The following is a 24,745-nucleotide window of genomic DNA, read 5'->3' as shown; positions in this document are numbered from 1 at the left end:
GCATGCTACTTTGATTAGGAAAAGCAAAGTATTCACAGTGATTATTATTTTTCTTATGCTAATAATCATGTAGTAATTAACAGTCACAATAACATAAAGTAATTACAGGTTAGTAACAAAAAGACATGTCCCCTTTTAGTATAATCCATAATGCATATAACATTGGTTTAACAGTTTGCCACTGAAAATTTTGGATAATTTTTTTTTAAACCAAAAAAAAAAAAAAAACAAACAAAACAAAACTTATGTGAAACAACCACTGAAAAATTTATGTTTTAAATTCAGCCTATTCTTTTTTATTCCTATGTTCTTAATTCAGATTCAGAAAGAAAAGGCAAAAGTCCCCCATTTATTAAAAAAAATATTTATAGTGGTATTTTCCATGGCAGGACCAAACTAGAAATTAGATAGATGCCCATCAATTGGGAAAAACTGAGGGGCAGCTAGGTGGCGCAGTGGATAGAGCACCAGCCCTGAATTCAGGACCAGAGTTCAAATCTGATGTCAGACACAACACTTCCTAGCTGTTGACTCTGGGCAAGTCACTTAACCCCAGCATCAGGGAAAAAAAAAAAAAAATTTGGGAAAAACTGAACAACTTATTGTATTTGAATGATATGTAATATGATTATGTCATTAGAAATAAAAAATAGAAGGTATTCAGAGGAACTCTGGAAGACTTGTATGAACTTAGGCAGATTCGAGTTACCACAACTATATGAATAATCTCTAGAATGACCACAATAATATAAGGAAAATCCTGGAAAAAAATATTTTGATCAACGCTGTGCACAATCTTGACTTATGAAGAATGATTGTGAAACAAGCCTTCCTCTTCTCACAAGTGGGGTGGCTGGTTAGAGCTGTAAAATGGGGTATGATTTGGCTGACAACCAATATAAGAGTGTCCCAAAAGTGGATGCAGTTTTAAGTACTTTTGGAATTTTATATATATATTGGTTTGTTTGGATTAGCTATACACTTTGAGAGTGGTTTTCTTCTATTATTTCTTGCATTATGATGTTCAACTTTTTTGACTGGTCTCCTGCAGCTCAGTGGCACATTGGATAAGAGTGCGGGGTCTAGAGTTAGAAAGACTGGACTTCAAATCAAGATTCAGATACTTACTAGTCGCTTAACTGTTGTCAGTTTCCCTAACTATTAAAAAAAAAACAAAACATAAAAGCATCTACCTCATAGAAATATTGTGAAGACCAAATAATATTTACCAAATACTTAATTAGGATAGTACCTGGCTCATAGTAGATACTCATACCTTGTTTGCTGTCTCCCCCTCTCCCCTTGTCTACTAATCCTATCTTGAAGATTAATGTTTTGCTTGAATGGAAATGTGTGTGTGTTTGTGTGTGTGTGTGTGTGTGTGTGTGTGTGTGTGTGTGTGTGTGTGTGTGTGTGTGTAAAATGTTTGGGGATTCTTTTCCAGATTAACTTTCACTTTAATGTATTCATATTCCCACTCACTCTTTTTGTTTCTGTGGTAAGACTTACCACCAAGTTTCTCTATTCTGCCAATTATTCTGCAGACATTCTGTTTTCACAATTCTTATTTCTCTTTTAAATCATTCAGAAACATCCTGTTATGGTTCCATGTTCTCTTAGAAATCTACTGGATCCTCTGCCTTTTCATGTATTGATTTTTCTTTGCTTTGAAAAATGTATTCATAGATATCTGGACATTTTTACGTGATCTAGAGGCCATATTCCCTTCTGTAATTAATGTTTTTTTCTGTGTGTTTTCCTGCTAATGCTAAAGTTTTTAACTGAAGTTTTCCTCCTTTTAAAATTTTTGGTAATTTCAGTCTTCTTTTTTTATATTTCCCTATGGATCACTGTCTAACTCTCTCTTTTGATAGAGGTATCCTTAAAGGTTGACCTAAAGGTTGTCTCAGTTTCCTCCTAGTTGGACACTTCACAAGCCTCAATCTCTACCGTTAAGTGACTTCTGAAGGGGACAGAAGTGGCTCCAGAGGGATGCTGTACTCCTCCATTCAGGGTTAGCAGAGTGCTACATAGCTACATACACATGTCCTGGCCTACTTCCCTTCAATATCCTAGGTTTTCTTGCTGAATTCTGTTGCAGGACAGGGCTTTGTCTCCCTGCTTCCTTGCCAGAGTAAAATAATGCTTTTTGGTTTTTTTTGGCACTGGGAGAAGGGGAGGGGAAAGTTGAGTTTCATTACAAGCCCAGGAATCAGCTAGTGCTTCCAATAAGTTAAGGGACCCCTGTATAAAAAATAAATAATCAACTTCTATATATGGGGGAGTGGAATAGAAAATGCTGAGTAAGCATGTTGGGTGTTAAAAGATTATCTTTTCAATGAGGTTTTACCTCATTAGGATTCTTTGTGTCCCAGAGTCTAGAGAGGGTTGAGATTGCTTGACTTTTTATCACGATTCCTATTTTGGACAAGTTTGAGAAGTTGTAAAGTTTGGAAAAATGTCTAGTTTGTGATCCAGAAGTAGGCTATACTCATTTGTCATAAGAAAGGTTCCGTGAGAGCAGCAGTCATTGGGAAATGTCACTGATGTAAGAAAGAAAGAAAAAAAAAAAAGCATCAATAAAATATATACTTAAAAAAGGTTTCAAAAAAAGTTTAAGACTAGATCATGGTTTAAAAAAACCTTTGGGGATTTGAAAAACTCATAGGCAACTGAATCTCATGGACAGAATAATATACAAAGGAATCAGGTAGACCTGAGTTTGAATTTTTCCTCTGATATTTACTTCTTCTCTGACCCTATTTAAGTCAACTTATTCATCTCAGTTTCCTTACTTATCCCCATAAAATGGAGGTTAAAAATAGCATTTTACTTTACTGGGCTTTTGTGAAGATTAAATGAGCTAATATATGTATAAGTACTTTGCAAACTTTAAAGCCTATGTAAGTTATTATTCACAGAATTAGACTTTGTAAAGGGCTAGAACTGAGCAATGCACTTGGATAATGAAGCCCGTGAGACTAATTGCCAATTGGATGGTTCTCTGTTAACTTATTTGAAGGTTGACACTCCCCAGATGTTCTGTGCTGACTTGATTGGTAGGACAAAGAGGGGCGAGTGACGTGTGTGGGAGGAGTAGGAGGAGGAAGAGGAAGTGAAGCTGACTCAGTCTCTCCTGGCATTTGAGGGAGAAAGGTGTCTGTGAGGTTGCTAGATCTAACCCCCTGACCTTGACTGTAAAAGATCAAGAATAAAGACGTTTAGTGATCCTGACTCCAGCTGATTTCTGGGAGGACAGAGTTCCAGCAAGACTTAGAGCTAGAAATGACTTTAGAGATAATCTAATCCAACCCCTTCATTTTATAGAAGAGGAAGTCCCACAGAAGCTGTATTTCTTCAATCATTTTTCAACTGTGCTCTGCTCTTCATAACCCCATTTGGGGTTTTCCTAGCAGAGACATGTGGTTTGCTGTTTTCTTCTATAAATCATTTTGCAGGTGAGGAATTGAGGAAGACAGGGAGAAATTACCTGCCCAGAGTCATACAGATAGTAAGTACTTGAAGACTTGAGTCTGGTTTCAAGTACCAGACCTCAGGAAGGTGAGGCTACCTGACTCTAGGCCTGGTACTCTATCCATTATACCATTTTAGCTATCTATCCCCCAGAGAAGTTAAATAAACTTATAAGGTGTCCCAAGTCATATATCAGAGGTATAAATTTGAATCCTGGTACTCTGAATCTAAAGTAAGTGATTTTTCTAGTGTACTATATTATACTTAAAGAATCATCTTTATGCATGTAAAACAACTTAGAACAAAGCTGAGTTGATCAAGTGATCAACTTGTTTTAAAAAAAAAAAAACTTTTTTGATTACATAAAAGAAAATCTCACAATTTCACGGGGGGAATAAGAGCAATCTAGTCAATTGTTTCTGGATTTTTGGATAGAAGATGAATACAGAATTAATATAGGTGCCAGACTTCCTTCCCTAAGATTAAAAAGGTAGCCAGTTCTCTCTTTAAGAGATATACTTTTGAAAAAGATGTAAATACTAGGGTCCTGGAAGAGGATCTTTGAACTCAAGCACTCAGAATGTGGATACTTTAAGCTCAGAAGTAGATTCATTTTAGTTCTTGTATTTAGTTCCTGGAACAGAGTTGATGCTTAATAATTGCTTGTTTGGAAGCCAAGGACCTGGGCCATTTCATTGTTGAAAATTGCCAGCAGCACAGTTTCTGACTTCAAGAATAATTTCAGTTGAATTAAGGTGTTTTTTTTCTTATTCCCGAGAAAAGAAAACTAGAGTTATATTAAGTAGCAAAGATAGCTAAAATTTAGTGGGAAGAGGAATCTAAATTTGTGAATTGTAATTCATGTCACAAATTTCCTCTCTTCCTCCCTGACTTATTACTTTCCATAGTACATTTGCATGTTACAATCTACTTTGGCATTTTGCTAAAAAGCTCATGAATCCTTCCTCAGAATGGCATTTATAAAAGCATAAAAGGTTTCAAAGGAAATTAGATTTGTTAAAATAAAGTTACCAAGACATTAAAAACCAAGTACATGAACCCCAGGTTAAGAATCCTTGGTGTAAGGAGAAATAATCTCTCTATGTGGCTTTTCTTATAAATCTGAGGCTACACAGTAAGACCAAATATCACAACTTCAGATTATCAACTCTCACTTACAAAGAAAAAAAATTTTGTTTGGTGAAAGCCCATCTTATTCTGGTTCTCTAAGGTTTTGACATACTTTCTCCTTCTTCCACAAACATGCATTCCCCACACCTAAAAGGCAATCTCTCACTTCCTTATTTTCTTAGGAATCACTTAAAATCTTCATCATCTTTCTCTTCAGCTCAGGAGATTTTTTTTTTTTTTTTTTACTAGAAGCTTTTTCTAATTTCTCCAAATGAAAATGTACTGTTCTCTTTCTCTCTCTTGTCATTTCCCTTGAGGATTAAGTCTCTCCCTTATCCCATCACACTTTACCCTAAACAATAGTGTACATAATAGTGAATAGTGTACATAAACCATCATTGCCCTGCCTCATTCCACTACAATCATGTTATAAGACTTAAACCAGATTTATCAAAAGAGAAATGAACCTGCATGTTGAATCCAAAGGATTCCCTGTCTTTTCAGAAGTTTACTTTTTTATAATAGTGGGACAAAGGAAGGAAGGGATACCAGGCAATAGTATAGGAGGGGGGGACCTATACAGCTAAGGTGAGGGGAAAAAAAAAAAAAACAGAAGAGTCCTCCCCCTTCTCTTTTTCCTTTCCTTGAGCTCCAGGGAAGAGCTTTCCCCTGGGAAATAGGTATACTATAAAGGCAGACTTATATGTAAAGGGACCCCCAACTGTACAAGCATTATCCCAGCCTGGTACAGACTGGCTGGTGCCTATCTTGCCTCTTAAGGACACACAAGGAATCCAGCTTGGGATGCAACCAACAAATTATTTCAGCTCAGAGGGAGCTTCATCCTTGATACATTTAGGGCTTCTTTTTTGCTTTGGGTCAAGCACATCTGGAAAACGCAGTTAACTCAAAAAAATAATTTAGGGGACCCGGACCCCTTAACAAGCTCCCTGAGGGCAAGTTTTTAATCTTTGTATCACGAGTACCTAGCACAGAATTACACATGATAGACATTTACCAAATGTAATTTGAATTGAATTTTTGATAAGAGATGGCATTAAGAAGGAAAATATGCCACACAAAATTATCCATGTGGTAATGGCATATAGAGAAAGCACAGAAAACAAATTCACAGCTCATCTTAAAATCTTTCTAGGCTTTTACCAAACATTTTCACTAAAATGAATGATCTATAGGTGAATGGGCTTATCATATTTTCACCTCCTCTTGGATATTCTTTAATATATGTGTTACAAATAGTAAACCAAAGGAAAGCCTTAAAAATGGGGAAGAAGATCCAGGAAAAAGACCTAGAGAATCCATCAAATGCATGATCAAGGCCTAGATACCTTAGCGATGTTTGTTTCTTTTTTTAAATAATGTAGGTCCCTCCAAAATAATCTTTAAACAATTGGTGTCAAACTCAGAACCAATCCGAAGATGATATCTACTTACTTAGAAAATATCTATGTTACAACATATCTGTTATTTTTATTACTTTTGCTAAAGATTTCCTAATGACATTTTAATCTTGTTTGAGCACCAGGCTCAAAGTTTGATACCTCTATTTTAAAAGATAACCTATACAGTTCCACAAAAAAGCATGACATTCAAAAAATAGAGAAACCAAACACCTATACTCTTCTAAAAGAGACTAAATGATTTTTCCATCATCAACATTCCTAAAAGTTTGAGGGAGGGCAGCAGAAAAGGCAGTACATAAGGTTTTGTTAAAACTTATTACATCTTATATAAAGACAATTAAAAGTCATTTCCCCCTTACTCATTACTCTTAAATTTTTGGGCTTTTAAAAATCGCTTCCCTTCTCCTTCCTCCCATCATCACTTAAAAAAACAAATCCCAAACCAAAACCCAACATGAAGGTATATGTACTTCACTACTTCAATACCATATCTCAAGAACTTCAAGAACTAGTTACTACTCACAAATATACTTTTTAGTTCAGGGAATCAAATTTTAGGGTATTTGGAGAGGCCACCTTAAGTTCTTGCCCCAGCACTAATACATTCCTATAAAGGACTGGCTCTTTCTCCCTCTTCTAGCATTACATTAACTCATCCTCATGACTGCTGTCTCATTCTCACTGTGCCATCGGATGTCCCATGGAAAATCAACAGTCATCAGACTTGTACTAATATTGATGACCAGGGGCAGCTAGATAGCACAGTGGATAGAGCACCAGCCCTGAAATCAGGAGGGACCTGAGTTCAAATCTGGTCTGAGACACTTAACACTTCCTGGCTGTGTGACCCTGGCCAAGTCACTTAACCCTAATTGCCTCAGCAGCCAAAAAAAATAAAATAAAATAAAAAAAATTGATGACCAGATTACAATAATTGAGAAGAGTGATCTAGAAGCTTGGTAAGCTTAGGCTCCCCACTGCAGACGGGCACACTGTGATTCCTTACCTAGCTGGATTCCAGCTTGAGGGCTCAGTGTATCAAAAGGTTCTGAACTGATCTCCTGGCCACTGGGCTCCCAGCACTCACTATTCTCAGACACTTCTGAATAGGTGTCACATGTTCCTTTGTGATTTCCTGCTTGTTCTCCAGTGCTGGAATACTGGTCCTCACTGCAAGTGTCAGATACAGCTCGGGTTTCCTCACCCATTTTTTCAGCAAACCACAATTTAACCTGTTGTGAGCTCATCTGAGTTTTGTCACATAGGCCCTGAAGATCATCTTCATACAGCGTTTTGTGGGTTTTATAATAATCCTGAAGAAGCTCTCTATTGCTTGGACTGATGACCAATAGACCAGGGGGGAAATTACCATGCTTATAATCCTCATACCACTTCAGCTGTCCATTTTTAAGTGCATATCTGCTGTCTCCAAACCAGCGTACGACCTCTGCCCTGGGCAGGCCAGACTGGGAGACAAGACCATCGTATTCCTGATTTGTTGGCCACTGGGTTTGGACAAATAGTTGCCTGAGCAAGTGCCTTTGCTGGGCAGTCTTTTTATAATTCACTTTGTTCTTGGGTTGTTCCAGGGGTTTGCTCAAACCCTGCTCATCCTCGTGGTCATTAGTACTCAGTCCTACTGATTCGTTTCTGCCATTGGCCTCTGTCACTCTCAGATTCTTGAGATTGATTTTGATGGGGCTGACTTTCCGCTCCACTCGAGGATGGTCACTACCAGCAGCCTCTGAAGAACCATTTTCATTTGAAGCCCTCCACTCATCAGCAGGATCCTCTTCACCGCAATCTTCTTCAGCCTCTTCCTCCTCCTGAGAAGCTGCTTCTTCAGATTTTTTGTTCTCTTCTGCAGACTTTTTTTTCCGTCGCTCTGAAAACCAGCTATCAATTTCTCTTCTGGTCATTTTGGTCTCACTTCTCAGTCGGTCTACTTCTTCCTCAAGGGGAAGAGGATTTTGTGCAAAACTGCTTTCCAAGGCTCTGAGCTGTTCTGGGGCTCTCTCCTTATATTTTGTTGGGGTGAAATCTGGTGTCTGATGCCAGGATTGCCGTTTGGCTGAGTGATGAATTCCTGGTGTTGTTGCTGTTGTCACACAGGCTAAGTCAGGTGCTTTGGGTGACAGAGTGAAGGTAACATCAGGTGTAGAATCCATAATCATAGAACTACTATCTCCGGGTAACATGCTCCGAGTACCTTTCAGATTTCTGCAATGATATCTTCGATCACTGAACCATTTTCGAACCTCCCTTGTAGTGAGGCCTGTAATTTTGGTCAAGTGCTCTACTTCACCTTGTCCAGGGAACTGATTCCTACAAAAGCTACCTTTCAAAGCTGATAGCTGTTCATGAGATTTTTTATTTTTGTAAATGCTAGAATCTAGGAAAGCTTGGGAAGTTATAGTTGGGCATGCAGTAAGCAGAGACTGAGCAGCATTTACCACCTTCACGGTGGATGCAGTATTTGAGCAAACAGTGTTATGTGGTGCAACAGCTGGCTGCTTGGGAACAGAGGTAACTGCTAAGGTGAGAGAGGAACTTGTCCCCTGTAGCCCATTAGCCATTATTGGCTGAGTAACCAGCAATCCACCTGTACCTTCTGGTTGCCCTGTAACAACATGACCGGGTAAGGCAGCCTGAATGAGATGTTGGACATTGCCAGCATTGGCAACCAAAGGAGTATTTAAAACTGTGATTGTAGGCTGAGGTACTGACTGGATAACTGTGTTAAACATCTTTTTCCTTGCATCTTCTATCTCCTCAGGGGACCAACTGATACCTTGCTTCAATCTTTGGGCAGTAAACCAAATTTTTAGTTGTTCTTCAGGGTACTTGGTCACAACAGTCAAGTAGCAAAGTTCAGCTTTGGTTGGGTAAGGAAACTTATGGAAAGAGTTTTTCAGGAAGCTATTTGAGTCCATGGCTGCATTGTATGTTGGAATGCTGCTCAATGGAATCATCACTTTGGGAAGTGACTTAGATGTAGGCAGTGGCTGGTGGTGATGGTGTTGTGTATGCACTTGGGGCTGCTGTTGAATAGATAGAAACTGAGCTATGCCAGCAGGTAAAACAGGCACGGTTCCAATTAGTGGGCCATTGGCAACATGTGAAGTTTTCACAGAGTTGCTGGTTGCCTGGCTGACCGGAACAGATCCATTGGTGAAAGAATGGTCACTCTCTTTCATCTCAGTTTCACCAGCTGACTGACTGAGTAAGTTCTCTCCAGCTGACTGACTTAATAAATTCTCTCCAACAGATGGATTTGGCAAGTTCTCCTTCAGTGTGTGAATTTTTTTGGCTTCAGCTTTCCCTTTCATTATCTTCATAATTGGAGTTTTAGTAATGATAATTTCAGCTTGTCCATCTATCCCTTCTTCATAGGACTCCCCTGAAAGGTCATGACTGCTGGTGCTATCAGAGATGATTTGCTCTATAGTTAAATGATTATCCTGTTTGGCCACATTCCAAATGAAGCTGATTTCACCAGTATGACATTTGGCATTGTGGAGCGAAAGCCCTTCAGAGGTTTTTGCCATAAAATTGCATTCAATACATACAAAAGAGGCGTCTTTATTAAAGTCTGTGTGTTCTGAGTTCATATGCCCCATAAATTGATTCATATCTTGAGACCCAAAATCACAATATTTACATATGTAAGAATCACCATCAAAAGTACTCCTATGCCCATTAGATAGTGTTCCATTATTATTGTTGTTGTTGTTAACAGCATCATTAACAGTAGAAGTTTCAGGAGGTAACTCTTGCTGAGTTCCTTCGTTAAAACCTTCAACAGGGTCTGCTTCTGTTTCCTGTAACACCACAGTTTTTACTGGTATCATGCAAGGGGTGGTGGATTTCCGTTTGCTGGCCATTGCTAGAGTCTGTTCAGGTGATCAAAGCTTCAAAGCTCTCCTCAGCAAGGGCTTCACAGTCCAAATTCCAGCTAATCCATGAGGTTCAAAGAAGTATTCTCCAAGAGCTGAATCTCAATTGGCTGAAGAGTGTACATTTTCCCTTTTAAACCTAAAGAGGAAGAAAACAAGCAGTTAACTTATTTAAAAGCATTTAATTCAAAGATGTAGTATAGATTCTTGAATGTACTCTACAATCTGGTTCCAGTGTCCTTGACATTTTCAAAGGAAATTAGCTAAGCAGCAGTTTGGATACGAGTTCTGCCAATTCCTCAGTTGAGAGGAAGGCTAGATCTGGAATCAAAGGGTTTAGATTAATTTTTCATATCTGCTACTTCTTCTCTGACTAATCATATGCCAATCACTTGACATCTCATTTCTTCATCTATAAAATGAGGAGGCTGGACCACCTTTAAGGTACCTTCAAGCTCTAAATCTATGATCTATTTAGTGTTGCAGCACAATATGCGCAAGAGTAATCTAGAAATCTATTATTTCAGCTTATTTGACTGGAGCAACTGTTTTTCATGTTGCATCTACAAGCAGGAAACAACTCAGTGAAAAAAAAATTCTCTATCTTTGAATTAATTACAGCCATGTGAGCACAGAAATAAGATTCTAGTCTAATTCTGGCTCAAAAAATTTAGAGCAACAAACATTCATATTTATGTATCTTTTTCTTAATAGCTTTTTCTTTTCAAAATAGTTTTCAGCATTTATCCATGCAAAACTTTGTGTTCCAAATTTTCTCCTTCTCTTCTTCCTTCTCCTCCCCTAGTCAGCAAGTAGTGAGATATGTTATACAGGTGCAGTTATTCTATACATATTTCCACATTTATCATGCTGCACAAGAAAAATCAGATCAAAAGGGGGGGGAATGCAAAAAGAAAAAAAGCAAGCAAACAACAAAAAAGGTGAAAATGCTATCTTGTGATCCACACTCAGTCCTCACAGTTCTCTCTCTGAATGCATATGACTCTCTCCATTACAGGACTATTGGAACTGGTCTGAATCATTTCATTGTTGAAAAGAGCCACCCATCAGAATTGATCATCACATAATCTTATTGTTTCTGTGTACAATATTCTTTTGGTTCTACTCACTTCACTCAGCATCAGTTCATATAAGTTTCTCCAGGCCTTTCTGAAATCATCCTGCTGATCATTTCTTATAGAAAAATAATATTCCATAACATTCATATATCATAACTTATTCAGCCATTCTCCAAATGAGTTTCCAGTTACTTGCCACTACAAAAACGGCTTGAATAGGTAACTCTTGAAGCTTATTCTTCTTCCTTCTGGAGCTGATTGAGGACTTAGTTGCTCCTAAAGATCCCCAAATCACCAGGCCATTCCTCAATCTTTTCCATTAAAGAATCTCTTTTCCATATAAAAGAATAAAAAGAAAACTCAAAACAGAAAGGCTATAATATTAAAGGAATCTCACATAATCTTAGACAAGTTATTTGTTAATCCTCCTGTATCAGTTTTAATTCATGTTGCATGTTCCTTTAGGTCTGAGAGAATTATAAAATCTTTTATTCATTTCTTAGCCATTTTTACATTGAAATATATCCAAACTTGGAAAGATATAGGTTTGGTTACTACATATATATATATATATATATATATATATATATATATACACACACACACACACACACACACACACACACACACACACACACACACACACAAATACACAATGATTCCTGGCAACATTTCTTCACAATTGCTGAAAACTTATTTTTATTTATTTATTTCTGAGGCTGGGGTTAAGTGACTTGCCCAGGGTCACACAGCTAGGAATTATGAAAATTTATTAAGTTATTATTATTATATGCTAGTACTGGGGAAACAAAATTGAGAAAGTCCCTCCCCCTTTGTGGAGATTACATTTTACTGGGGGTGGGGGAATTCAGCATTTTCTCAGATAGGTAGAGATTATATATAAAATAAATAAAAATGCAAAGTTAGGGGGAACTAACAATTGGGGACATTTTAATTAAAAATATACTACATAATAGGCACTCAATAAATATCTATTTAATTGAATGGCCTGATGAAGGATTATCTGACAAATCTATTAGGGACTAGCTACCCTTTCACCATTTTACTATGAATTAACATTAATTTTTTAAAAAGCCTAGCCTAAGCTTGAATTTATAAATCTCATATAATCTTTTCCTTTAGCATACATTTATTATTAGTCTTTTCCCCAAATTCTGATTCAGATGAATACAGAACAGTAGTACTGACACATTTATCCAGTATTCAGAGTTTCAGTGACCTTAATGTCCTTTGAACAGTTATAAACACAAAATAAGTTCCAAAGACATAGAATTCACATCACAGTTACATAGTCATTCCTTCCCTTCTCAGACACACATACATATATACATACATACACACAATTTTAAGTTTCTGATAACTGATTTCTGATTTCTTGTGTAATCTGTACCTATAACTCAGAGTGAATGGAAAGAAGGGTGAAGAGGCTTGAGAACAGTGGATAGCAGTGGCAAGTGAATGATAGAAAATAACCAAGACAGCATAAGAAAAGATGGCAGGCTCACCATCTATGGCACAGTGTGGAAAAGGGCTGAATTTGAGTCAGTGGGACATGAGCCAAACAAGCCACTTTACTTCTCTATCTTACAGTTTACTCATCTGTAAAATGAGATTTCCTTCAATCATCATCATTTAAATATGTGCATATTCTTAGGAGTATTGTGGGTCAATGCCTAGTTTCTGCCATATTAATTTCCAATTTTCCCAGCAATTTTTGTCAAACATTGAGTTCTTATCCCAAAGGCTGGGGTCCTTGGGTTTGTCAAACACTAGGTTATTAGAGTTATTGATTATTTTGTCCTTTGGACCTATTCCACTGATCAACTAGTCTATTTCTTAGCCAATACCAAATGGTTTGGTAACTGCTACTTTATAATATAATTTTAGATCTGGTACAGCTATGTCACCTTCATTTGATTTTTTTTCCATTAATTATATGTAGCATTTTTTTTCATGTCTTTAGAAATTGTCTTGGTAATATATTGCTGAGAGGAGCTAAATCTATCATAGCTGATCATCACACAGTTTGGTTGTTAATGTGTACAATGTTCTTCTGGTTCTGCTCATTTCACTCAACATTAGTTCCTGTAAATCTTTCCAGATTTTACTGAAAGCTGCTGCTCATCATTTCTTATAGAACAATAGTATTCTTTTACATTTATGTACCACAACTTTTTCAGCCAAATTGTGGTATATGAATATTATGGAATATTTATTGTTCTGTAAGAAATGACCAGCAGGATGATTTCAGAAAGGCCTGGAGAGACTTACATGAATTGATGCTGAGTGAAATGAGCAGGACCAGGAAATTGTTGTATACTTCAACAACAATACTATATGATGATCAATTCTGATGAATGTGGCCATTTTCAACAATGAGATAAACCAAATCAGTTCCAATAAATAGATCAGTAATGAACTGAACCAGCTACACCCAGCAAAAGAACTCTAGGAGATGATTATGAACCACTACACAGAATTTCCAATCCCTCTAATTTTGTCCGCCTGCATTTTGGATTTCCTTCACAGGTTAATTGTACACTAGTTCAAAGTCTGATTCTTTTTGTACAGCAAAACAACTGTTTGGACATGTATACATATATTGTATTTAATTTATACTCTATCATATTTAACATATATTGGTCAACCTGCCATCAGGGGGGAGGGAGGGAAAGAGGAGAAAAATTATTACAAAAGGTTTGGCAATTGTCAATGATGTAAAATTTACCCATGCATATATCTGGTAAATAAAAACTATTACAATTTTTTAAAAAATGCTACACATCCAGAGAAAGAACTATTCACTATGAATATAGACAGAAACATACTATTTTCACTTTTAAAAATTTGGTTTTTTTTTTCATAGTTTTTCCTTTTTGTTCCGATTCTACTTTCACAACATGACTAATACATTTAATATGATTGCAGAAGTATAGCCTATATCAGATTACTTGTTGTCTTGGGGAGGGAGAAGGGAAGGGAGGAAAAAAATTTGGAACTCAAAATCTTACAAAAATAAATGTTAAAACTATACCTACATGTAATTGGAAAAAAATACTGTTAGTGCAAAAATAAAAAGAATGTTAGTATATTTGCATACCTGAAGTCAGACTTTAGTTTTGGAAACAACTAAGTCATTCAAAGCCAAGACTGGCAAATAAACTGTGATCAAGTTCTGTAATAAATATTTTTAGAACATAGTATTGCTATAAAATACCAAAAATAATTTCCTTACATGGCTTATAAACTAATGCTAAAGACAATTTCCAAAAAAAGTTTAGCACAAAGATTCTATCCCCCAAACTGTGATCAAGTTCTGTAATAAATATTTTTAAAACATAGTATTGCTATAAAATACCAAAAATAATTTCCTTACATGGCTTATAAACTAATGCTAAAGACAATTTCCAAAAAAGTTTAGCACAAAGATTCTATCCCCCATCCCCAACCCAGCTGCCAGTTTTTTTTTTTTTTGTTTTGTTTTGTTTTGTTTTGTTTTGTTTTGTTTTGGTCCCAGGGACATATTTACTTATATTACGGTATTGTAGAATATAAATCTGGGTCTGGTTATCTGATTCTGAGCACCTTTTTTTGATACTATCTGGTCTGGGTGCCTTTGGACACATCTAGATGATAATAGGCACAATTTGGTACGGGATATATATATATATATATTTATATCTAGGCATTCTCTGTGAAGGCAGAGAAATGCATCAAACTGGGGCTTGGAAGCCTAAAAAGCTCCGTTTGCATTCTGGGAGGGAAGAATCTCCAGCTGAAACAAACTTCCCTTGGGGCTATTCCTGGGGAAAAGCCCCTAGTCTCGGTGTTAAGTGTTTTGTTTAATGTTGTAATTGTGCAATCTATGTCTGTGTGATTTGTGTTCTGTGCTCTATGAATTGTCTGTCTATTTTGTTAGTTAAAGAGCTCTGCTAAAGGTTTAAGAACAATGATTAAGAATTAGTTATATTTAAATGTGGCAAATGTGTTTAGTATAAACTTGATTTGGGTTGGGCAGGGCAAATAAAACTTCTTTAGGAATTTATTAACTTATTGACAAAGCTAATTGATTTGAAACTTGGGGAAAGGTTTTGGAGAACTGGTTTAAACCTAAGTGGAAAGAAAAAGTATCCTTTTGGGCAGTTTTAAAATGGTGGGAAATAATTTTAGTGTTGCCTGTGCAGGTTAGGTTTGGTTATCTTGAGTATAAGATCTTAAGAACAATGGCTTGTTAAAGTGAAGTTCTGTTAACTTACCTGAAAGGGGGCATGTGCCTCTAACTAGGTAAAGTATGTTTCTGAATTGGGTAATTTGTAAACAATATAAGTTATGATTTTTCTGGACATGTATGGGTTTTATGGAGTTGTTTAATTATTCACTATTGTGAATCTTAAAAGTTTTGAAGGGAAAGGATAGGAGAATGAAGGTGATTTAAGAAAGAAGGGGAGAGAAAGTATTGGGAAGATAATTGGGAGGAGAGAGAGGTTAGGTGGGGAAAGGAGAAACAGGAGAGGAAGATTAAACTCACTTTCTTCTGTAGCTTTCTGCTACTTGAGAAATGGAGCATCTAGTTAGAAAAATTATTGGAATTTGTTTAAAGCACGTCGCAAGAGGGAAAGAGGAGGTTGAATAGAGAGGCAGGAAGCATGATGGAGTTAGGAGAAATGGCATGAGGAATGGGGGGGGGGGGAAGGACAGAAGGTCAGCCTTGGAAAGAGCCTTGCCAAGATGTTATCTAATCCCCCCCTCCCCCAAGTGTGTTCCAGCCACTTTCAGTAGAGGCTTGGCTCTGACAAGTGATTTTTAAGAGACAGGCCTACTTTTAAGTTAATTGACTGAATATTTGTTTCTTTATATATATAATGGTTTCCTTGGTTAAGGAATATGGTCATAAATGTGATCTATAATTTGGTAGGGTTATTTCTAAAAGCTTGATATTTTTAAGAATCTTTCAGATTCTTTTATATGGTATTAGGATATTCTATATAGATTTAATTGATTGTATTGAGGCATCCTAAGGTTATTTAAAGGGCCTCTGAAAATAAGATTTTTTTTTCCTTTGTCCTTTTGGAACTGTTCCTGTTATGAACAATATGTAATTTGAGATATTTTTCTATGGATTGGGTATTTTTAAAGCAAAATGATTTGTATAATGTTCAACTTATATAATTATCCACTTGGGTATGAAAGATGTAAACTTACTGAGACAAATTTCTTACTGTTATTAATATAAGGCCATGGGAAATACCTGTTTAGGATTTATCTGAAACTTTGGTTAATGGGATTTGTTATGGGACGTAAAATTTCTTGGGCTTGTAGTTAATATTATTTGGGAGTTTTAAAGCTTGATTGGGACAATTACTGGATTATGTTAAACTCATGTCCCTGCATTTATTCCTCCTGTGACTGATTTCTATGATCAGAGCAATAGTTAATAACAACTATTGATGCAATTCACCATACCTTGCGATTTCTAATCTGGTTATATGTAATCATTATATCCTAAATACTTAGGCAAATGAGTATGTACCCTGGTCATCAATCTGTTACTGGATATTTGTGTCTGTGGATATTCAGGTTTTTAAAAGTTTCTTAATAATGAGGGGACAATTGGTCCTTCACAATGGTCTGTGAAACTTAACTGCTGGGGCAGCTAGGTTGCGCAGTGGATAGAGCACCAGCCCTGAATTCAGTAGGACCCGAGTTCAAAATCTGGTCTCAGACACTTAATACTTCCTAGCTGTGTGACCCTGGGCAAGTCACTTAATCCCAGCCTCAGTTAAAAAAAAAAAAAAAAGAAAAAGAAAAAGAAAAAGAAACCTAACTGCTGTTTTATTTATTGGGACTGTGTTTGCCTGTCCTGTGAGCAAAGCTTATTTCTTCACATAGGAGTTGCTGGCTAGTCTATACTAGCTTCTCCACATTTTGCAGCATTCTTATGAACCAAGTCTTTCTATCTCAGACTGTTCTAACCTTTATTTGTTAGATTTGTGTTTTTTGTTCTAGATTTTGGTCAAATTACAGCTATAATTGACTTGCTTCTGGGATCATTCCCTGCACATCACACCCATTCCCTGGTTGGACTGGGAGTCTCCAAACCTTATCAGCACAAAGCAGTTTGAATGAGGCTTCACCTCCTGCCCTCCATGGACTGATGTGGAGATTTGGGAATGGTTGATGAAGGACTGTTAAACCCTGACTGGGTCATCTATTACTGTGTGTTTGAGTTTAGGGATGGAATTGTATTTCTGTGTGTTTAAGATTTGGGACAAAAATGTTAAAATTGTGTAACTATTGCTGTTATGTTTGCAGGATTTTTTAGGAAATCCTTCTATACTAGTCTGTTTTACTTCACTCAGAATTTATAATGTGGGATGGTTATTTGATAATTTGTTTGCTTTTCTTTGGATAATTCCATTTGCCTAAACAAAATAGGGGAAGAAGAGATATAGGGAATTAGGAAAATTGGTGGATTTTTCTCAAAATATCTGAAAGAATAGGAACCCTAGTTTTTTGTTCATTTTGCCTCAGGGATTTCTGCCATTGTGTCCCTTATCATGGAAGCCTTCTAGCAATCATTTTTTCCTTTTAAAAACCTACCAGAATATATATGACTGCTGATTATGCTTTAACTTTGAAACCCCTTATTCTGTTGCAATTGCCCTGGCAGACTCATTTATTTGGGGCCTATTTTTTTTTTTTTTAGTTTTTTATTTACAAGACATATGCATGGGTAATTTTTCAGCATTGACCCTTGCAAAATCTTCTGTTCCAACTTTTCCCCTCCTTCCCACACCCTCCTCCCCTAGATGGCAGGTAGACCAATACATGTTAAACATATTAAAGTATAAGTTAAATACTATATATATGTCTGTGTGTGTGTGTATGTGTGTGTGTATGCACACACATATTTATACAGTTATCTTGCTGCACAAGAAAAATCTGATTTAGAAAAAAGATAAAAGTAACTTGAGAAAGAAAACAAAAATGCAAGTGTACAATAACAGAAGGCATGGAAATGCTATGTTGTGGTCCACATTCTTTCCCCATAGTTGTTTCCTCATAGTTGTTAGCTGGTTCTTCCCATTACTGATTAATTGGAACTGGCTTGAATCATCTCATTGTTGAAGAGAGCCACGTCCATAGAATTGATCATCATATAGTATTGTTTGAAGTGTGTAATGATCTCCTAATTCTGCTCATTTCACTTAGCATCAGTTCATGTAAATCTTTCCAGACCTCTCTGAAATTGTCTTGGTGGTCATTTCTTACAGAACAATAATATTCCACAATATTTATATACTATAATTTATTCATCCATTCTCCAGCTGATGGGCATCCATTCAATTTCCAGTTTCTAACCACTACAAAAAGGGCTGCCACAAACATTTTTGCACATGTGGATTCCTTTCCCTTCTTTGAGATCTCTTTGGGATATAGGCCCAATAGAAACATTGCTGGATCAAAGGGTATGCACAGTGTGGTCATTTTTTGAGCATAGTTCCAAATTGCTCTCCAAAATTGTTGGATCTATTCACAACTCCACTAACAATGAGTCAGTGTCCCAGTTTTCCCACATCCCTTCCAACATTCACATTATCTTTTCCTGTCATCTTAGTCAATGTGAGAGGTGTGTAGTGATATCTCAAAGCTGTCTTAATTTGCATTTCTCTGATCAATAATGATTTGGAGCATCTTTTCATACAGCTAGAAATAGTTGCAATTTCTTCATCTGAAAATCAATTGGAGAATGGCTTGATTTCTTATAAATTAGAATAAATTCTCTATATATTTTGGAAATGAGGCCTTTATCAGAACCTTTGAATGTAAAAATATTTTCCCAGTTTATTACTTTCCTTCTAATCTTGTCTGCATTAGTTTTGTTTGTACAAAAACTTAATAACTTGATATAATAAATATTTTCTATTTTGTGATCAATAATGATCTCTAGTTCTTCTTTGGTCATAAATTCCTTCCTCTTCCACAGGTCTGAGAGGTAAACTATCCTATGCTCTCCTAATTTATTTATAATTTCATTCTTTATGCCTAGATCATGAACCCATTTTGACCTTATATTGCTGTACATGTTAAGTGTGGGTCAATGCCTAGTTTTTGTTTTGGGCCTATTTTTTAGGAAATCTCCAAGATAAAGACACCTGTCTTGGGACTGGCAGTCTCTCTGATCTAGTTCTCCAGTCCTGTAACCCCAAGGACTTTTCAATTTGATATCAGGCATCTAAAATTTTGGTGTTTGCCTGCCTTGATGGTCTAATTGTGCATGCTCTGATACCCTGCTCAGAAATCCCGATCCTTCCTGTATCCTGGTAGTGGGGTTTCCCAACCTGTATGTTCTCCCAAGAAGAATGGATGGAGCCACTTTCAGTATCATTTTTCCCTCTGAAGTCTATCAGAGACATGCTCTGCCATTTCTTCTCCTCATAGTAGGGTTAAGGCTGGCACCACTTTAGGACCATAGCCCTCCTGACTGGCAGTTCTGGGTATGTTGAGTCAAGTCAAATGACCACAGATCTAACAGTGAATTGTCCATATCAAACTGGATTCTCTGATTGAGATGGTGCCCCAACTGCAGAGGGGCTGACATGCTTGCAACATTAACTCTGGGAGAGAGAGACTTGTCCTTGACATAAGTCCTTGCACTTTTGTAGAGTTGGTCAATCATGGTGCTAAGACCTTCCAGGTATCTAGAGGAAGGTAATTCAATGATCTGAATATTTAGAAGAGAGAATGTGGAATATTGTGCCACATTCCCTTTTATTGTTCTGCTTCAGTATTCCTAATTGTCCTGCCTTAGTTTTCCTAAATGGGCCTGCTCAGTTTCCCTGAATTGTTCTGCCTCAGTTTCTCTGAATTGTTCGCCTTAATCCCCCCTGGTTGCAACCCCACTCCTGATCATGAGTACTGATATAATTTAGGACTAGTTACTCTTAAGATTATAAATTATAAATGTGTAAGCTCAAGATAAGGAGGAGTTCAGACTTCCTAGCTCTTAACTCCCCCTAAGTCATCAGAATGTCCAGGGCCTCCCTCACCCTGTCAGGACCAGATTGAGAGTCCCTTTCTGCTCTCAGTGCTTTGACTCCACCCCTGCCTTGGTCTACCCCCCTGGTAGCTTGGAGCCATGTGCATATATATATGTCATTGAGAACTCACATTTGCTGCTAGATTTTTGGAGACAATAGGCTCATTTAGCTATGGATCCATTTGGTCCCAGCACAATTTCAAATAAAATATTAAAAGAATCTAATCTCTATCTTGCCTCAGTTTCTCCACTATTACATTTCAAATCAATTATGTTCTTTCAAAAAATTAAAAAAAATTTACTTTGTAAAATTGGTCTTTGTAAAATTTCTTATACAATTGACCAAACAGAAGAACCACATAAAATAGGCAATAAAACTATTATGGTCTTGTGATAAAGAGAGCCGTCTACACCCAGAGAGAGGACTGTGGAAAATGAGCATGGTTTACAACTTAGCATTTTCACTCTTTTTGTTGTTGTTTGCTTGCATTTTTTTTCCATTTTTTTCCTGTTAGATTTGATTTTTCCTCTGCAGCAAGATAATCGTATAAATATGTATGCATATAATGGATTTAACATATATTTCTACCATGTTTAACATATATCAAACTACTTGCTATTGATGTAAATTGTGTCCCCTTTAATCTGTGGGTGGAGGGTCGTAAAGGAATCTTTGGGGGAATGTTGATTTGGGGGTCTCAAACCCTCCAGACCTCTATCACACCTTTCTGTCCACAAGGGAAACTCCCAAGATAAGTAATCTCATTCAATTTCAAATTGAATTAAATTGAAAATCAGTCTCTCAGATTCATCCAGAGATTGGCCACCACCCACCTCGGGGCCAAAGGTCAAAGAAGCCCCAGATCTCAGAAGGTTAATAATAGACAATTCTGAACCCCGAAGTTTTGCCAAATGACCTTCTGGACTTAGCCCACTGATGAAGATATTTTCTTAATGTAAACCCATCTTTGCTAAATTCCTAATCAGGAGTTTGCCGGCTAAGAAAGCTGTCTTCTTAGTGTACTGTTTTCTTAGTGTTAAATAAACCTATTGTTTGCCACAAACAATGTATTTATTGGGGTTTGCAAATTCTTTCACAAAACCTGCCACCCACCAAAGGGGATCCCATTGCTGTTAGGGGATCTCTTACCCTCAATTCTCATATCTCAACACTACCTAGGGGAGGGGAAGGGGAAGGGAAATTGCAACACAAGGCTTTACAAGGGTTAATGTTGAAAAATTATCCTTACATATGTTTTGAAAATAAAGATTTAATTTAAATATACATATATATTTAAATTAAATCTATATATATATATATATATATACACACACAATAATAAACATTATATACAATATATATATTGTGTGTATACATACACACACACACACACACACTAATAAAAGGGAGTAGGACAATTTTCAAGAACCAATTAAGTCATCTGAAAGTAAATATGCACCTCATATGAAAAAAAAATGATGACTGAGAACTACTTGGTAATGAAAGCCCCAAAACTAATACCCACTTGAACTCCATTAACATTCCTCCAATTTTGCTACATCTTTTCAATTTTGTTCTTGCTATTGCTTGCCTGTTTAGAAAATAGCTGGAAGTAGGACACCATTTTTCAAACTTGGAAGTCAATATGAATAAAGAAAAGTCAGGAAACTAAGAAAACAAAACAGGCCTGCTTGCTAACTCTTAACCAGGACATCTGGCAGAATCCCCCAATAAGTAGAAGTATAATTTGAAGCTGGCAAGAAAATGTCTAACCTCATCTATAATTTTAAAATTTGTTCAAGCTGATTGTGATAAATTCATTAAGAGGGATATATGTATAAAGAGGAAATCCTAATATGGGTGCAAAATTTTCTAATATCATTCTAACTGCTATGGTTAAAAAAAAAGATAAAGAACTTCTTTTAAAAGTATTGATCAGGCACTAACTTTATATTAATATAGGAAAAGTAAAAACAACAAAAACACAATCATTTGTTAACACTATTTTGTCTTACTGGGAAATTTCTGTAACCAACTAGACACGTTATAGTGCAACCATGATAGAACAAAGATACCATAATCCTATGATGTAAGGAAAGGCAATGCTTTATATGTTTTCTATCTATAACAGGAGAACTACTCTGTTTTCAGGAATTAAATGTGTGACTGAAAAAGTATGGACAAATTTATAAAAAAAAGGATCAAAGAGGTAAATGTATTAGGGGCTTTAGAATTTTATTTTTAGAGAAATCAAGGAAAGTAATTGTAAGCAATTTCAATTTCCAATGATCTTTCCAATCAAATAGGCCTTAGTTTGCCAAGTGTTGTACAATTTCAAGCCTATAAGGCAACAGAAGAACAGTGTGCTGCATTAAATAAAGTTGGCCTATGAGTTTGGAAAACTTGGGCTCAATGCTGCCTCTAACAGATAATGAATATATGACCTCAGATAAATTATTTAACTTCTTAGAACATCAACAGTGATTTTAGACTATAAATTACATAACATTTACTGAACGATGTTGATAGAGTTTCCCCATTTAAGAATTCCTTATGTGAATGAAATCTCAGATGTATATCAAACAGAGTGATTATCTAGAAGATGAAGGTCACTATTTCTGCACTAAAGATAGCACTATGGGTTCTCAATAGCTTTGTTCATTTGGTAATTGCTATTCATCTGAAGGGTAGAGGCCTGCTTTCCCTGTTTTTTTTTTCCATTCAAGTTTTGTATCTGGCAAAACTCAGATAAAAATAATGTAACCAAATGTAATTAATTTAAAGGAGCTACTTAAAGTTGAATATTAAAGTCAGTAGCATCTATTTAAAACCATTAATAAGCACCATCTGTAATGGAAATAAGCTCATTCCCAGTAAGATTCCCAGTAAGATCAGGGGTAAAACAAGGTTGCCCACCATCACCATTACTATTCTATTATTCTATACTAGAAATGCTAACATCGGCAATAAGAGATGAAAAAGAAATTAAAGGAATTAGAGTAGGTAATGAGGAAACCAAATTATCATTCTTTGCAGTATATGATGGCATACTTAGAGAACCCCAGAGATTCTACTAAAAAGCTATTAGAAATAATTCACAACTTTAGCAAAGTTTCAGGGTACAAATAAATCCACATAAATCATCAGCATTCTTATACAACACTAACAAAATTCAACAGCAAGAGATACAAAGAGAAATTCCATTTAAAATAACTGTTGATAGTATAACATATATGGGAATCTATCTACCAAGAGAAAGTCAGGAATGAGCAAAACTACAAAAAACTTTCCACATAAATAAAGTCAGATCTAAACAATTGGAAAAATATTAAGTTCTACTGGTTAGGTCAAGCAAATATGATAAAGATGACAATACTACCTAAACTAATCTATTTATTTAGTATTATGACAACCAGACTCCCAAGAAACTATTTTAATGACCTAGAAAAAATAACAACAAAATTCATATGGAAGAACAAAAGGTCGAGAATTTCAAGGGAATTAATGGAAAAAAAAAATCAAATGAAGGTGGCCTAGCTGCACCAGATCTAAAACTATATTATAAAGCAGCAGTCACAAAAACCATTTGGTATTGGCTAAGAAACAGACTAGTTGATCAATGGTATAGTTTAGGTTCGCAGGATAAAATAGTCAAGAACTATAGTAATATAGTGTTTGACAAACTCAAAGACCCCAGCTTTTGGGATAAGAATTCACTATTTGACAAAAACTGCTAGGAAAGTTGGAAACTATATGGCAGAAACTAGGCATTGACCTGTAATGTTCTTCTCTAAAATGTAATTTTCTCTGTGAGCAGGTTTCTTGGGGAGCTTCTGGGAGCAGCCTTAGTTTTAGTTCAGAGTAATCACCTTAAATGCAGCCAGGAGTTAAAAGTCCAAATCTTTATTTTCTCTTTCCTTCACTTTCTGGAGGCCTTCCGGATCTTGCTGCTAGTCCTTTGCCTCTGCCAGCTTCTGTCTCTAGCTCTCTCTGAATTGTCTCCAAATCCAAAGGTTTATACTTTAGCCTCTAGCCAGCACAAAGGTGGAAAAATGGAATGAATCTGCCTCCACTTCTGAGAAGGGACTTCTCCTCCAGTGGGCTTGTCCCTTAGTAGGCTCTTCCTTATATATGCTTATGCTCGCTCTCTTCTCTCTCGCTCTCTCTCTCTCTCTCTCTCTCTCTCTCTCTCTCTCTCTCTCTCTCTCTCAATATGCTCTCTAAAGGTGTGAATCTTGTGGAACTCTAATAAGTACTAAGTACATTAGTGAACTAGAGAATTGTTAAGTACCATGCTAAATCAGATAATTATTGTCTCTATCAATTCCAATGACTTAGCACCTTGTAAGAATCCTAACATTGACCCACACTTAACACTATACACCAAAATAAGGCAAAATGGGTTCATGATCTAGGCATAAAGAATGAGATTATAAATAAATTAGAAGAACAGAGGATAGTCTACCTCTCAGTCCTATGGAGGAGGAAGAAATTTGTGACCAAAGAAGAACTAGAGATCATTATTGATCACAAAATAGAAAATTTTGATTATATTAAGTTGAAAAGTCTTTGTACAAACAAAACTAATGCAGACAAAATTAGAAGGGAAGCAATAAACTGGGAAAACATTTTTACATTCAAAAGTTCTGATAAAGGTCTCATTTCCAAAATAGAAAGAG

The 24,745-nt window shown here is 36.3% G+C and overlaps 1 protein-coding gene across 14 annotated transcripts in view; it reads right to left on the bottom strand.

Moving 5' to 3' along the window:
* The window catches only part of ZHX3 (zinc fingers and homeoboxes 3), a 156,610-nt gene that overhangs the window by 8,502 nt on the left and 123,363 nt on the right, over window positions 1–24,745 (bottom strand). For all 14 annotated transcript variants that reach the window (XM_074292656.1, XM_074292647.1, XM_074292652.1 and 11 more), the window contains one exon: window positions 7,036–10,064. In XM_074292656.1, coding sequence (XP_074148757.1) covers window positions 7,036–9,913 — 2,878 coding nt within the window. In that variant the 5' untranslated portion in view covers window positions 9,914–10,064. The remainder of the gene's footprint in view (window positions 1–7,035; window positions 10,065–24,745) is intronic.

This window comes from Sminthopsis crassicaudata, chromosome 2 (genome assembly GCF_048593235.1).
Source record: "Sminthopsis crassicaudata isolate SCR6 chromosome 2, ASM4859323v1, whole genome shotgun sequence".
Classification (NCBI taxonomy): Eukaryota; Metazoa; Chordata; class Mammalia; order Dasyuromorphia; family Dasyuridae; genus Sminthopsis; species Sminthopsis crassicaudata.
Note: the sequence above shows the minus strand (reverse complement) of the source record. Positions and strands in the feature narration are given on the sequence as shown.